The sequence below is a fragment of the Marmota marmota genome, unplaced genomic scaffold, assembly GCF_001458135.2.
Source record: "Marmota marmota marmota unplaced genomic scaffold, marMar, whole genome shotgun sequence".
Lineage (NCBI taxonomy): Eukaryota > Metazoa > Chordata > Mammalia > Rodentia > Sciuridae > Marmota > Marmota marmota.
In genome coordinates, this window is record NW_026000229.1 from 8,711,462 (window position 1) to 8,728,090 (window position 16,629).

The following is a 16,629-nucleotide window of genomic DNA, read 5'->3' on the forward strand; positions in this document are numbered from 1 at the left end:
TCCGGGAAGGCATCCTTCGTTTGTGTGTGTGTAGACAGAGCACTCTGTAACAAGCAAGTAAAAGAAGCAGGACGACACGGGGTCCCCAGCACACCACCTTCATCCCTCCCCTCCTCCCTACATGTGGTGAGTGGTCAGGCCCACTAATTGGTCTTCACAGTCCTGGTTACAAATGGTCCTGGAGGCGAATTCCGGTCACACCGAGCCAGGCAAATGAACCCTCACTCTGTCCCCTCTTTAATATGAAATGTGACACCTGCAGGCTACAGCTTGTCGCACTGTGAGAATTATTTCTCCATTAAAATGCAGGAGTTGGAGCTTTGCCCAGGAAGGGCAGCTAAAAATACTGCTCTTGAGGGCACTCGTCACTGGGGAACTTGGTGGCCACTCTCCTCACCCCTCAGCTCACAGGCAAATCCCACAGCTGATGGGTCCCTCCTTCAAGCCCTTGATACAACATGTCTGAGTCTTACTCCAGCCCTGACAGAAAGAAAAAGCATTGGTCATTATGCCTATTTTCAGATAGGCCAAGAGGCCCAGACAGCTCTGGGTTACTGTGTCCAATCTACAAAATCACCTAGAGAGCAACAGTGTGTAGCCCTGGATGCGGAAAGGGGAAGAACTCACCCACACAGGTACCCAGCACTTCACACTCTGCTGGAACTTCTTATCCTTTGAAACAAGCACTTTATTGCCTACCCACTTCAGGAGGGGATCCAAGCTCCATGAGGTGAAGTAACACATTCAAGGGCATGAGGGTGTGTTTAGGGGCAAAGGCCAATCTTCCCCCATTAGTCTTTTGATTCTAAAATCTACCCAGAGCACCAATGGGACTTTGAGCAAGATGGCTTATGTTACAGAGACATTAGCTTTACACCAAAACCTCCAGTTTGTAAGGAATGTCACATGCTTTTAAGGAGAGGACTTGTCATCGGTTCAATGAAGAAATTAAGGTTCAGGGATATGAGGAATATGGTCACAAATTAGTAGCCGAGTCAGGGTTAAAAGCCAAACATCCTGACCCCCACCTAGGCTCCTCCTGCTGCCCCAGGACCTTCAAAGCTCTGAAATTGACCACTGGTCCAGTACAGAGATACTGTCATCCAGAGGTAAAGGAATACACCTTGCAGGCTCACACATCCCTGAGTCTGGTTCTGGAAACCTGCCACATTCATCCCCCCTCTTAGATTTCCTGCGTGGACAATAATTAAAACTTCAGTAGATTTTTCATCCAAGAAAACCAAGGCCCAGAAAAGGTCAGTGTCCAGCTCAGCATCACAGGGCAGGAGTAGGGCCTAGGGCTGGGTACAGTGGTGCATGTCTGTAATCCCAGCAGCTCAGGATGCTGAGGCAGGATCATGGGTTCAAAGCCAGCCTCAGCAATTTAGTGAGACCCTATCTCAAAATAAAAAATTAAAAAGGGCTCGGGATGTGGGTCAGTACCCCTGGGTTCAATCCTTTGTATATTAAAAAAAAAAAGTAGGGCCTGAGCCTGGGCCTCTGAGTCCCAGCCTGGTACCCATTCCACTTGGTCAGATAATATCATGTAGAACCCCTTTTCCTGGTGTCAGCATCTTCCTGGGCCCCAGCTCCCCCATCTGTAAAATGGGGACTTTAGCAGAGGCCCTAAATAAGCCTAGGATTACTTTTCTGAGGCAAAGAAATTGGTGACACTCCCGTAAGTGGGATGAGCCCCTCACAAAGAGCCTAGCCTCCTGGTGGGTCAACTTCACTTTTTCAAGAAGGAAACTAGGCCAGAAAACTGACGGGGTTACAGGGCCACGGAGACCCGACTCTAGCCTGAAATGTCCAGGAGGGCTCCTTCCTGCTGAGACCTGAGGCCCTTGCCACAGCATCCAGACACGTCACAGAGGAAAGGCTTTTGACCAAGGCATTTATTTTTCCCAAAGTACATCCCCAGTTTACAGAGTCCCACATTTAAATTAGAAATCCTCGCGTCTTCCATTCCCAAGGTAAGGAGAGATGGTATCAGGAGGACCAGAACATGTGAAGCTCTACTCTATTGCAGGCCAGGAGCTGGCCAGAGACGAGCCAGGAGGTGTCTGCACTGGCTTCAGAATAGCACCGTGATGAGGAAGCAGTCCCTTCTTTCCCTGGGCTCCAGTCAGTGAGAAGAGGTGTCCCACTTTGCCTGTGAGGCTGTTACCCAAGGTCCAGAGGCCTCAGCCTCCTGCCTGCAGCTTGCACCTGGGAAGACCCTCCAAAACCACCAGCTTCTCCAGTGTGGCAAGGGGGCGTCTCTCTCTCCAGGGTTCCGTCCCATTCCAGGCTCTGGGTGAGGGACACGGATGGGATGGGGGTGAGGTATCTCAGAAGCTGTGGGTACAGAGGGCACAGCAGGGAGCAGGGCAGGAGTAGCAGGCCACAGCACAGTGAGCTGTTTCCCAGCAGGAGGAAGACATCCTGCAGGAGGGACTCAGCCTCCCACACAGGGCCCTCAGCGTCTAACACAGGGCTGATCCCTGTGGTTGCTCAACGAACATTAATTTACAGAGTAAATAAAAGGAACAAAACCTCTAAAGGCGGGAAAAGCAGAGGAATAAAAGCTGACCCCCGGGGAGCCCTCTACAGACCCCCAGAGAACCAGTGTGACCAATGCCAGCTTCCTACCAGAAGGCTGGCAGAGGAGAGGGCACAGCCCAGGGCGGCACAGGGAAGACCAGGTGGGTGGGGGAATGACACGTGGTCCAGCACGTGCTGCTGCAGGCCTCTGCACACCTGTGTGTGTGTGGCCGGGAGCATGCCCAGTCTCAGTGGGGGTGGGAAAAGGCCAAGGCCAGGGCCAGAGCAAAAGGAGGCAGGAGAGAGTTTCAAGACTCAAGAAGATATGATTACACACAGGATAGGAAAAGGGCTAAGAAATGGTAACTAGTGTATCAGAGCCATGGGGAAACAAGATGGGTGACTGTGTAGTATGTCTTTGGAGAAATAAGGCATGAGGTTAGTCTGAATATTGTGTCCTTTGGAGAAAAATGGCAGCCAGATGGCTCACGTGGCTTTGGAGGGATTAAGGACGTGGGGTGGTCTGTGTATTGTGTCCATTAGAAAAAGCAGCAGGAAGATTTGGTGTTGTGTTTCTGGAGTTCTAAGGCAGCAGGATGACTTGGGAATCGTGTCCATGAGAGAAATAAGGCTGCAGGGTAGTCTGTGTACCGCATCCTTTGAAGAACAGGCAAACCTGTCAGAGCAGGACTCATCTGTTGAGGAAAGGCTCACACGGAGGCCCCAATGCAGCCAGAGGGTGGGAGCCCCCAGGCAGGGGCAGCAGCTCCTGGTCAGGCTATTTCTTGTCCATCATCTGCATTTCATGAGGGAAGAAAAAAAGGAGGGGGGGGCATTAAGGCTGACAGCCTTCTGTGCTAGAGGCCCAGACATGGACACAGGAGTTGGGTAGTAGGCATGACGAGGAAGGGCCCTGAGGGAGACCACCTCTCAATCCCCACCAGCCCACTCACCCGGCACAGCTCCTTCCTGAGGGCCCCTCTGCCCTGCCCTCCAAGGCCTGGCTCAATTCCCCCTCCTTCAGCAGGAAGCCCCTCCTCAATTTCCCACATGGATGCTCCTAAGAACACAGCTGAGAGGAACCTCCTCCACTCTGGCTTCTGACCTCCCTGCGGAGCGACAACTCCCACTTGGCCTCTGTCCACATCTTGGCCTGAGCAGAGTGTTTAGAAGAAAACCTCAGGGGCATGTGTCACCCTGCCCCTCCCTCTCTGTGTGTCCCCAGGAAAAGTAGTTCTCCCATCCGGGCACTGTTCTGTGGTTATCCAGTTTGGCCAGACACCTGGGGAGAGCAGGCAGGCTGCCTCCCTGTGAGGCGGGATCAGGAAGCCCACTGCTTCATCCACAGGGCCACATTCCCCGCAGCTGTCTTCAGGCACCAAGCAGGCACCCTCTCCTCATCTGCTCGAGTCTTCTATGTTCATTTGGTTCCAAACAACAAGGAGGAAGACAACCTTTTCCCTACATTCCCTAAGATAACCATTGAGGTTAAAATAATATGTTTAACAGCAATTGATATTGACTAACCAAGTGCTAAACACCAGGAATGTGAATGCCTGGCTGGGAACTTTATTTCCAGTCTCACCTGAGTTACAGATCACATGACTATGTCCTGCCCAATGGGATGCAAGCAGAAGCAAAGGGAGCTATTTCTAGTCACACTCTAGAAAGACACACTTCCCTCCCTCCTTTTCCCCTCTTGCCTTTGGAGGGGGTGTGGAGCTGGAGGGGTGTGGAGCTGGAGTGGCCTGAGGACCTAGGGATGGAAGCTTCAAACTGAAAAGGACAGAATCCTAGAAAGAGGAAACTGGCCCAGCCCATCAGCTGCTTTATGACTCATTATGCTCAGACTATTACCAGAGAGAAAGAAATATCTGGCCTGGGTGAGCCTCTGTCACATGGGTCCTATCAGAGCAGCTAGCTAGGACTTGGGTTACTCAGCCCTCTGCCATCTCACCAGGGGAAGGTTGCTTTCTGGGGAAGCCTCAGGTCACCAGTGAAGGGTGATGACCACCCACCCTCCTTTATGCAGATGCATGATTGCACAGACAGGCAGGCTCAGCACCATAGGACTTTACCTTCTTTGTTCTCAGAGTGTTTCAGAGGTCGTAGGGCTGCAAAAAAAAAAAAAAGAGGAGGAGGCTAAGATGAGGGAGAAACCATGGAAAATGGGGGTGTGGGAGAAGCAGGAGAAGTGAGAGAGGGAAAGGTTGGAGGAAGGGGCAGGAGGAAGAGGTGGGCAGGATGGGGACACCATCACTGCACCAGGGGAGGAGCCCTAGGAAGCCATCTTAAGCTTTAGTCCATAAGTCCCAGTTCCACTCTCTGTGTCTTGTCATTCCCCTTTCTGTCAGTTTTCTGTATCTTTAGACTGGGGACAAACACCTTGCTCTGCTGGAGAAGTGGAGCTGCACTGAGCTCACTGTACAGACAGTGCAGTGAGGAGCAAAAGGAGGCTGGTGTATTTGCAGATGTCCCCAGGGGAGCCTGGGATCATGTGCAACGGAGGCTGCCCAACTCTCCGCCCCACCTGTTCTCCCCACTCCCTCCCTCTGCCAATGACATCTGCCTCTGAGCATGAAAAATGAGGCCTGATCCCAGGGCTGTCTCCACGCCTGCCACATGGGCACCAACACGTGAGAATTAATTGGCATAATTTATAGCAGTCCCCAGGTGTCAATCTTCTGCCCTTCCTCGTGCGGGGGTGGGCAGGGAAGTGGTGTCAACTGGAACCATTCCAAACGGCTCAGTGAGAACCTGCCGCCCCCAGCCCGGGTGCTCCTGGAAGTGAGGCCTCCAGTGGCTGTGGGGCTCCAGGGCCTCAGCACCCGCCCCAAGCAGGTCTCCAGGTCTTCCAGCTCCGCGTCCTTTGAAAAGCACTTTCCTACGAAGTCACTAGAGAAGGCTTCAAAAGAGCACTGGTGCCATCAGGGAAGGACCAGGTTGATATTTTATAGATGGGGAACTAAAGCCTGGAGGAGCAAAGCACCTCACCCAAAGCTACACAGCTCTTTGCCTAATGGCAACAGGACTCCAGTGTATTAAGCACTTACTAGGCACCAGGTATGTACTACATTTTCTTCCATATGTATTATCCCATTTAAATCAACCCAGAAAACCTAAGGACCTGTTGTTATCCCCATTTTACACAAGAGGAAACTGAGGCCAGAGAGGCACAGTGGCTTGCCGAAGGCTACTGCTTGGAGGACACAGCCCACTCTGCCCTGTCTCCTGAGGCCATGCTCCCACCCTTTAGAAGCCCCCAAAATGCACAGTGCAGGGTTCATCAGGTGTCATCAACTCTGGCATCTGGGCCAAGGTAGGCAGGAGAAAGGGAGCAGTTTGAGGGAGGGGTTCAGGAGAGCTAGCTCTGAGCAAAGAGTCGACTCTGGGATAGGAGACCTCAGTCCAGGGATGCACTTCACTCAAACCTCAAAGCAAATCTGGCCCCTTCAGCTCCCCAAGTTTGCTCTCCTTCCCTTGTGTTCCCCTAAGCAAGAGGACCAGCTCCAAGCTCAGACTCACCTGTCTTGGATCCTTCCCCATCCCCATCCTGGTCCTCAGCTCCTGGAAGACAAGAACTCAGAGTAAACAAAATACTTTCTCAGCCCCACTTTCATCCCTGCACTGCCCCACCTAGGACATCACCTACAATCCAAACGCCAGACACAAGGTTGGGGCTTGAGATTAGAGCAGAGCTGGTCCTGGGACAGTGTGAACAAGCTCCCAACCTGCAGCCCACCACTCACCTAGCCAAGGCCCATTCACTGACTCCTCCGCCAGTCCATCCACCCCACACACTTACCTGCCCACTCACTCACCAACCCAGTCAACTGCCACCCTCCAACATGAGCACCCAGCTCTGTCTACCCACCAGGCTTCCACTAACCCACCCAGACATCCGTAGCACAGGCACCCACCTACCTGCACCTGGCCCATTTCTTCCCCATTCTCCTTGCTGACACCTAGGCTCATGCCTCTATCTGTTTGCCCATGTACCACCCACCAATGGCCACTCGCCCAGCTACCAATCCCCAAAGTCAACTCGCATTGACCCTCAGCCCACAACAGCAGCAGCTTAAGGTTTTGCACACCAAGGCAGACACACGCTTACCCCATGATGTATAATCATGAGTTGGATTGGTGCTGTCCCCTCTTACCTTCTGCCAAGTGACAATGCAACAAGACTAGCACCTTGATATTGGACTTTCTGTCCTCCAGAATCATGAGCTGATACACTTCTGCTCTTTACCTTACCTGGTCCCTGATATTGTTATAAGAGTACAAAATGAATCAAGACAGCAACATATCCCAAGACCCGCGTGTGTGTACACACATGCACCCCCTCGCTCACCTGCATTCTCCTCTTCACAGCTCTGTTTGATCTTTCTCCAGCACACAAAGGCCAGGGCCACCAGCAGTGCAATGAGACAGACAGAGAGCCCCACAGTCACCCACAGGGCCTCAGGGGGGAATGTCATGGGCTGTCCTGAGAGGGAAGAGGGGAGAAGGAAACTGTTATCCCTGGCCCCACACCCCTGAGGACAGCACCCCCTAACTCCAAGGTACAAACAGCAGCTCCCACCCTCCCTGCCCCCAACACCATGAATGAAGCTCACTTGAGTTCCCGCTACCTCTTCTCCAATCACCTGCCAAACCCTGACAGGGCTACAGCTGTCGAAGACAGGCCTCCACCTGGAAATCTACAGTTGAGTAATGTTTAAGAGCCTTCTAAGGGTCCCTACTGATTTTAGAATAATGCTTCAATTTTCTCCGGATGATTCAGGGATCTCTATGATCTGGCTGCTGCTTACCCTCTCCCAGCCTCTCCTTCTAGTTTCACTGCAGGAACTTCGACTCCAGCCAAACTGGCATCCTAACCACCTTCTGCAGAGACACCTGGCTCCTTCCAGCCTCCACACCATTGCCAGTTTCCCTTTCCAAAGAGTGCTCCCAAACTCTCCACCTAGCTTGAGTCATGCCCCAGGGAGGCCTCCTGACCACTCCGGCCCCACCTGGCAATATCCCCATCCTATGAATCAGGAGTCAGTACTACAGCCTGTGGGCCAAATCTGGCTTGTGGCCTGTTTTACTACAGCCCCTGAGCTGCTACTACTACTCATTCTTACATTTGTAAAGTGTTACAAAAAAAAAAAAAAAAGGAAGGAGAAGGAAGAACAGAAGGAAAAAGAAGCAGAGGCAGAGAGCGTATGTGACCCATAAAGCATTTACTACTCTCTGGTCCTTTTCAGAAAATGTATTCTTAGTTCTGTACCAGATGAGGGCCCTGGAGAGAGGGTTGAGTTTCCTCAAGGATTCATGCAGGTCTGAGGGAGCCCTGCCAGGGGAACAGTCATGAGAAACACTGAAAACTATCCTGTTAGATATCTTGTGTCAAAAGAGAAGGAGTTGCATACCCCAAGCCAGGTTAGGATCAGAAGCTGTTCTGAGCACAGTCCTCCATGAGCCTATCACCCTCACCATCCCCCAGCTAGGTCCCTTTATGGGTCCTGGGAAGAGTCTTGGGGAAAAAAAATCTAACAAAAACAGTGCTCCCTTCCTCACTCTCTGCAGACACATGGCCATGGCATCAGCAGCACAGGGCCAGCAGCTTCTTCAGAAGCCACCAGCAGTTTAGCCAGCAGGGTCCGTAACAGTTCAGCTGCAGAGGCACCCGGACAGATGCACCATAAGCAGTAAAAAGGCTCATGGAAGTTCCCACTGCATCTGCTTGCAGCAGATGTTACTTTCAGAGGGCGTGGCTGGTAAAACTGCTGCTCTGGACACTGTGAGCCAAGGAGCCCAACACCCAGGTCAGCAGGAGCTGACATGGCTAGCCAGGAGGGCCAGTCCAAGGAGCACACATTAAAAACAACAACAACAAAAAAACCTGGTTGGGTACAGTGGCACACCCCAGTAATCCCAGTGACTCAGGAGGCTGAGGCAGGAGGATATCAAGTTTAAGGCCAGGCTCAGCAACTTAGCCTGACCCTGACTCAAAATAAAAAATTTAAAAAGGCTGGGGATGTAGCTTAATGGTAGAATACCCTTGGGTTCAATCCCTAGGACTGCCCCCCAAAAGGAAAATATATCTGGAAATCCCAGGATGGGGCTTCAGCAGCAAAGGAGGGGACAGAGCTGCAGAAATCCTCAAAGGGAATGTCTCTTTCTACATTCACCTATAAGCTAATGGTGGTCCCTGGAACACAGATCAGACTCGCCCTCATTCACCTATTAAAGGACAGAGCCAGCTGGGGCCCAGACTCTCCTCTTCAGGCCCCATGTCCAGATCCTGGTCCAGAAAGTCCTCTCCGTGGAGAGGCTTGGCATGGCACACTCAACATCGCTAACCCCCATCAGGTGTGGGAGAGACCAGCTGGAGGACTGAGAGTCTGAATCCCAGAATGTTTTACAAAGCACAAAGCTGCCCGAACAAAATGCAGGCCAAGGGCTCCAAAGTAGGCCAGACCTGCTCTAACAAAACCAGGAGGTTGGCTGGCAGGGAGGAGGGAAAATTAGGCTGGGAGGCCAAAGCTGGATTCAGATCCTGGTTCATCAGCTTGCTGCAGAGTGTGAGAGCCAAGATTCACAGACCCCCTGCCGACAAGTTTAGAGGGGCCATGAACCCTCTGAATTATATGCAAACTATCACAATTATCATTTACTCAATTTTTAAAGAGGTGCCTGACTTCCAAAAGTTTCAGAGCCACAGTGCTGGTCTGTGGTCCTGGAGAAGTACCCTCTTCTCTCTGGACCTCGGCTTCCTCATTTGTGGAACATATTTGGCAACACTAGCCTAAATGAACCCCTTTAAATCTTAGCTACTAAAGTGTAAAATACAGAATTTTCTCTCCAGTGGAGTAAATGCTCTTCCTGCAATCACATTTATAACTCAAAAGCCCTTTCTGCACACAGCAGCACCCAGCGTGCAAATGATCTCAAATTCCTCCCTCTTCCCCAATGAGAGCTTCATGTTCTCTGTCCACCTCACTCTATCTTACATTTTTTGGTCTTTATTGTGAACACACTGTTTTCCCCTTCCAGATCATATGCTGTTCTCTGAAAGGTCAAGATAGCTCAGAACATCCTAGGACACAGACAGTGACTCTCTCACGAGGCACCTGCTGGGGCCTCCAGGGAGAGGATGGTCTCAGGCTTAGGGAGGGGCTGGGCAGTGGGAAGTTAGGCTGGCAGAAAGGAAATGCCTAAGGGAAACAGAAGAATAAGCCTGCCCCCTAGAAGATTAGCAGGGTGGGCATTGGCTCTGGATTCCTCAGAAGCAAAGGACACATGGCTGGGTGCAGCAGCTCTGCAATCCCAGAAGCTGGGAAGGATGAGGCAGGAGGATTGTGAGTTCAAAGCCAGCCTCAGCAAATTAGTAAGGCCCTAAAATACTCAGCAAGATCCTGTCTCTAAATAAAAATATTAAAAAGGGCTGGTGATATGGCTGAGTGGTTAAGCACCTCTGGGTTCAATCCCCTATGCCAAAAAAAAAGTGAAGGCCACAGAAGGCCCAGCACATTCCAGGGGGAGAAGCAAGACAGGAATAAGTTAGTGAGCCCTGAGGTTTATGCAAACACACAAAACCAGAGGAGATAAGAAGCTGGGTGGGCTGAGAAGGTCAAGCAGAAGTCATGAAAAGAAAAAAAGAGAAGCAGATACACAGGACCTGCTGTCCTGACCTCAGGGATGTGGAGGTCCCTGGGAAAGCTCAGATGGCCCAGATTGTGGAACTGAGAAGTCAGACTTAAGTAAACAGGCTATGAAAGGACTGGACGGAGACTTCTCAGGACCAATCACAGATGGTGATTGCCTCCCTTGACCTGAAGGTGGATCTGAGCCCTCTTTGCTCCTCCAGATGCAAGGGGTATGCACCTGGGCTAACTGGGACCTGAAAAACAGATTAAGGGATCACCCAACAGGCAGTTTGGGTCTAGTGGGCATCTTGACCACATGGGGGCAGCAGAGACAGCCCTGGCCAATCCAACCGGTGCCTTTAGGGAGCTCCAGTCTGCAGGGAGAAGGGCTGACCTTGACCCAGGTGAGGGGGCTGACCACCCGAGGAGGCCCCACTGTCTCCCAGAGCTTTAGAATCAAATGGTGCCCATGGACTCAGCAATGCCTTCACATCACCCAGAAAAGTTCCTATAGGAAAGCACCCTCACCAAGTCCCTGGGTGTGCCTTGTGGCTGCCCAAGAATTCCTACCCACTCCTCCAGATTCCAGGCAGGCACTTTTCCTGTATGTAAGAAGCATAAGCACCATCTCAAGTATGCTTAAGAGAGCAAATATTATAAATGATTCTTATCAGCTCATTAAAGCAAGTCTCTTAAGAACTTCTTGTTTGGGAGATTTTGAGACACCCAAAATCTGAGTGATTTTTTAAAAAATTTTCTGACCACCTTGAGATTCTACTTAAAAAAGAGGCAGTTTCTCCCTCTGTCCTTCCCCAACTGATCCTGCCCCCTCACCTGTGATGGTGACAGAGCCATGTGCATCCTGCTGCAGCACGGGGTTGCGCACCAGGCAGCTGTAGGTGCCATCAGCGCCCAGCACCACCCTCAGCACGCTGCGCACGTCGAACAAGCCCTGCTCGTTGGCCATCTGCGACGTGGTCACGTTGCCAGTCAAGGGTACACCCTGTCCATCCTGCCAGATCACCTCGGCCTCAGGGTAGCCCCGGTGACTGAAGCAAGTGATGGTCACCATGTCCCCAGGCCGCAGGTCCTTGCTGGGCTCCAGGGTCATGCTGGGTTTTGAATAGGGGGCTGGAGAGTGGCAGAGAACAGGGAGTCAAGGACACAATCAGGGTAGGGGGATGCACAGCAGGGCAAGGGCACGTGTGCCTGTGAGCACAGGGGTCAGCAGTGGGGCTAGGGTCCTAGGATCAGTGGTAGGGCAGTGGGTCAAAGGATGGCACCTCACTCCTGGTGCTCACCTGCCACCTGCAGGCTGACAGCAGCGCTGCCAAAGTCCCGAATGCTCACGAAGCAGGTGAAGCTGCCTTCATCAGCCACACGCACGCCCTGCAGCCTCAGGGACGCGTTGCCCTGTGCCAGCAGGTCTGGGAAGAGCATTGTACGGTTGGCATAGGCACTGCCCTGGTCCCGGCCCTCAGCAAAGCTATGCACCAACTGTTTGGTGTCCGTCAGCTGCCAGATGAGGTTGAGCTGTGCCAGGCTGAAGCCAGGCTCAGGCGAGAAGGAGCAGTGAAGGGTGGCATCAGTGCCCACCAGGGCCACCACCGGGTCTTCAGGGACCTGGACCTCCACAGCTCCTGAGGATAAGACCGGAGGGGTAGGCAGTGAGGAGGGGCAGGGACTCTATACCCCCCACAGCCTCCTCCACCATCAAACCCCAGTCCCTGTTCCATCTTCCTATTTTCTCTTTAGACCTCAAAACAGGATTTTCAGATATGGAGTCCCCCTAGTCTGAGAGGAAACAACAGGTTGGCCTTGGACTGACAAGATCCATCCCAGGGGTCCAGGACTGGGGCTGAGTGATTCTCAGGGGTTCCAGCCAGCAATCTCCCCTTCTGAGCAGGACTGCTCCCCTTCCTATACCAAGATTCTCTGCTGACCGGATGCATCTCTATCCTACCCTGAAGTTTGAAAAGCCTTGGAGTCAAGAAAGCCTACAAACACTGATACCATGCCACCACCTGGGGTCCCCTCAGCTTTCTCCTCATCATTGTCAGACATCTCATTGTTCTGGGAGATTGTAACAGAAGACAGATTTAGATCCTCCCAGCCCCTATAGAAAGAACCAGAAGCCCCCTCCCTCAGAGGAATATTTAAACAAAAAAACCTGTGGGGCTGCTGTGGGATGTGATGGTGACAGAGCTATGTGCGTCCTGCTGCAGCACGGGGCTGCACACCAGGCAGCTGTAGGTGCCATCAGCACCCAGCGCCACCCTCAGCATGCTGCGCACATCGAACAAGCCCTGCTCATTGGCCATCTGCGACATGGTCACATTGCCAGTCAAGGATGTATCCTGCCCATCCTGCCAGAACACCTTGACCTTGGGGGTAGCCCCAGTGGCTGGAGCAAGTGATGGTCACCATGGATCCAGGCTACAGGTCCTTGCTGGGCTCCAGGGTCATGCTGGGTTTTGAATAGGGGGCTGGAGAATGGCAGAGAGCAGGGAGTCAAGAACACAATAAGGGTAGGGGGATGCAGAGCAGGGCAAGGGCATGTGTGGCTGTGAGCACAGGGGTCAGCAGTGGAGCTAGGGTCCTGGGATCAGTGGTGGGGCAGTGGGGCAGAGGATGGCAATCCACTCCTGCAGGCTGACAGCAGCGCTGCCAAAGTCCTGGATGCCCACTAAGCAGGTGAAACTGCCCTTGTCAGCCACACACACACCCTGCAGCCTCAGGTAAGTGTTGCCCCTGTCCCAGCAGGTCTGGGAAGAGCACTGCCCTGGTCCCGGCCCTCAGCAAAGCTATGCACCAGCTGTTTGGTGTTCATCAGTTGCCAGATGAGGTTGAGCTGTGCCAGGCTGAAGCCAGGCTCAGGCGAGAAGGAGCAGTGCAGGGTGGCATCAGTGCCCACCAGGGCCACCACCGGGTCTTCAGGAACCTGGATTGCCATGGCTTCTGGGGGAAGGGTTATGGGGTGGGTGGTGAGGAGGGGACTCCCCGATCCTCCTTCACTCCTCAGCTCTCCCTAGGCTCTGTCCACCCTGCCTTTTAGGTCTGAGACCCAAAGTAAGTTCATTGCCTTTGTTCCTTATTCAGTCAAGGAGAATATGATGAGCACCTACTATGTGCCAAGCATGAGTTAGGAAAGCAACAGAGAATGAGACCAAGGTTACATTCTGCAGAGCGTATATCTTAAGTGGGAGAGAGGGACAAAGTAGTATACAAATGCTCACAGGCCTGTGATTAGGGTATGAAAGAAAGAAAGAAGCAGAGGATGGATTAGAAAGCAAGGTGGTAGCCAGGCACAGTGATGCATACCTTTAATCCCAGTGACTAGGGAGGCTGAAGCAGAAGGATCACAAGTTCAAGGCCAGCCTCAGCAATTTATTTGTCTCAAAATAAAATAACAATGTAACTCAGTGATAAAGTACCCCTAGGTTTACCCCTAGAATGGAAAGAAAATAGCTTTTTACAAAATCTGGAGGGTACTGTTTTAAGTGTTTGTATGTAGTACTGTGGATTGAAACCAGGGACAGGGGTGCTCTACCATGAGCTCCATTCCCAGCCCTATTCATATTTTATTTTGATACAGAGTTTTGCTAAGTTGCCCAGGCTGGCCTTGAACTCAGGATCCTCCTGCCTCAGCCCATGAAGTCACTGGGTTACAGGCATGCACCACTGGCAGGTACTTTGCATCTGCTGGGCTCCCTAACATTCTAGTTTTACAAACTGGGAAGTGGAACCTAAGATGGCATTCACCAAGATGCTAATAGCGATTTTCTCTGGATAAGAGGATGACAAGTGCTTTTTCTTTTCTTCTCTTCCTAAGTAAATATCATTAGCTTTTATGCAAGAAAAAAAGAAGAGCCATGCCTTTAAATATGGTGGTGGTAAATCACAAGCTCTTGAAAGAGTCCATATTCAGCTGAGATAGAAAGCCGGTGTAAGAGTGTCCCAGGTAGAACAGCAGGTGGGAAGGCTCTGAGGCAGGACCCAGAATGAAACCATCCAGAAGGTACCCTGATGGGAGAGGGCCTGTCTGAACCATATGCAGAGAATTTTGAGAGACCAGATAAGGAATTTAGGGGCTTTTGTTTGTTTGCTTGATTCTTGCTTTTTTATCTGTAATGGGAAGTCATGGGGTCAGGGGTGTTAATCAGGCATAATGCTTAAAATTCACTCTGGCTCCACTGCAGAGGGAGACTAGACGGTAGAAGGGCAGGAGGGAAAGCAGTTAGGGGTGACATCAGTGGTCCCTATAAGGAATGGTGGTGACTTGGCTTTGGAGAGTAGAAGTAGATGGAGAGAAGTGGCCAGATTCAAAGTTGATTCAGGAGGGAGAATAAAGAATGTGCTGATGGGTTGGGGTGAGGGGAAGACAGGAGCCTGAATCCTGGAAGCATAGGTCAACTCCAGCCCTAGAGCAGGCCCCAGGACATGTCCAGATCTCCCAGACAGGGGCAGGATCCTCTCTCCCATTCCTGCCACTATCCCTTGGAGTTCCCCTGCAGTCTCCCAACCCAGGCACCTCTGCCTCCGCTGTAGCTCTCCTCCACTGCTCTGGAAAACTGGCAGGGTCTGCTGCCTTTCTCCGGGAGGCTAGCACTGCCGTTTCTTAGGTAACAATTACATTAGGCAAGGGCTCTGGGTAGGCACACTCAAGATATGTGAAGCTCGGTCTTGAAATGAAGCTAACTGAATATAGCACCCATGGACGGTTTAGGAAAACAGCATTTTATGGTTAATATTTTTACTGTAAATTACACACATAATCTTTGCAGTGTGTGAAGATCTCAAAAGGTCTTAAGCTAGCTCCGGATCTCTTACTGAAACCCATGAGAATTTGAGCAAGTTCTCATCCCCTTCCAGCAGGACCAGAGTATCCCTTCTAAGGGACATGTGGAGTAGCCCCTGGGGAGTCACTGAGAAATCAGACTCGCCACAGTAGAGACATGCACTACCTCCTTATGACCACAAGATGGCGCCAGACACACGACTCTCTGGGAGGCAGACATTTCTTTACAGTGTACCAAGAACTGTGTGGTATACATCATTCCTTCAATATGGTTACTGAGTACCTACTATGTGTTAGATACTCATCCTGATCTTGGAGATATACCCTGCTCTTTGAGCAGGGTAGCAGCTCCCAATAACCAAGTACAGTATGTCAGGTGGAAGTGAACACTTGGAAGAATGCAGTGAGGTAGGGGATGGGGAGGGACAAAGGGTGGCATGCTATTTTATACAAGGTAGCCAGAGAAACCTTGCAGAGGAGATGTCATTTGAGCAAACACTTGAATTAAATAAGGGATGGAGTCATGCTGATGTCTAGGGGAGAAAGTTCCAAGCAGAGGAAATGGTACGTGCAAAGGTACCTGAGGAGGGAACACGCGGTGTGTTCAGGAAACTGCACTATCACTACATTAGTGCACAGTGCTCACATACCCATTCTACAGACAAGATAGTGGATGCTAAGAAAGGTAAAGAAGGTTGCCTCCTGGATCCCAAGAGGTGGAAATGAGTGTGTGCCTGCCAAACCAGCTTAGCAGGAGCCTAGGTGGGAGTGAGTACTCTCACACACATTACCATGATGGCTGACCCTCCCCTCACCTGTGAGGCAGAAGCACAGTACCCCCAGGGCTGTGCCCACATGTACACCCATGCCAGGGCTGACCGGTCTGTGCAGCATCTTCCCGTGAGGCAGTCGACAGCTGGGCTCTCCGTGGTGGAAGACTGCCCTGCCCCTGCCTGTGGAGAAGAGGAAAAGGAAATGAGGTCTTTGTCTGCAAAGGTCCTGCCCAGGCCCTTTCTTCTCAGCTCCCCAGGACTGGCTTGGAAGAAGGATGCAACTGCCCTCACCTGCAAGACTCCTGGCTGTGGGAGCCTGGTGAGGAGCTGCAGGAGGAAGTCAGTGGGGAGGCTGGACCAGGACAGGTGGGCAAGGGCAGCTGGCATCCACCCTCAGTCCTATAATGTGAGCATCCAAATGTGAGAAGGCGGCCAGGCAGCAAGGAACGCAAGGCCAGTCTGCTGTGGGTCAAGGCTGTGCACAGATCACCTTGGCTCCAGACAAGAACTGCTGGGACAGTAGGAACTCAGACTGCAGCCAGACTCGGGGATCAGCCCTTGGTGTGCACTCTGCCCCGAAGGCAGCTGGGAGCCACTGAAGGTTCTCGAAGAGTGGGAATGGCATGGTCAGGGCTGCAGAATAATCAAGGGGACCTGTACCAAAATGACAAAGCAGGTCTGGGTAAAAGTGACAGCAGTCGAGAATGTGGGGAGCGAGAAAGGAAGTAGCAAGGCTGTCCTTGGTTGGCTGTGAGCCCCAATGACTGGGAGGGCATTCACTGAGGCAAAGAGCGTGGAAGGGTTCCGTGATGGGCATGTGAAGCAAGTGGGAATTTACAGAAACTCCCAGGGGAGAGGACTAGGAGGTAGCCGAGTATGTGAGTGTCGGGCTTCAGAC

The 16,629-nt window shown here is 51.9% G+C and overlaps 1 protein-coding gene across 2 annotated transcripts; it reads right to left on the minus strand.

The window, feature by feature from the left end:
- Positions 1–1,877: 1,877 nt before the first annotated feature.
- Cd276 (CD276 molecule) lies at positions 1,878–16,280 on the minus strand. Of its 2 annotated transcripts, XM_048792971.1 has the most exons (9): positions 16,222–16,239; positions 16,023–16,130; positions 15,774–15,911; positions 11,462–11,800; positions 10,995–11,291; positions 6,878–7,012; positions 6,049–6,090; positions 4,602–4,637; positions 3,334–3,676 (listed from the first exon to the last, which is right to left on the minus strand). In XM_048792971.1, exons 3-9 carry the CDS (start codon positions 15,850–15,852, stop codon positions 3,381–3,383), a joined length of 1,224 nt encoding a protein of 407 aa, XP_048648928.1. In that variant the 5' UTR covers positions 15,853–15,911; positions 16,023–16,130; positions 16,222–16,239; the 3' UTR covers positions 3,334–3,380. The 2 variants fall into 2 exon arrangements, with proteins under 2 accessions (XP_048648929.1, XP_048648928.1); XM_048792972.1 differs by lacking the exon at positions 3,334–3,676 and adding an exon at positions 1,878–3,319 and having other exon boundaries at positions 16,023–16,280.
- Positions 16,281–16,629: the final 349 nt, after the last annotated feature.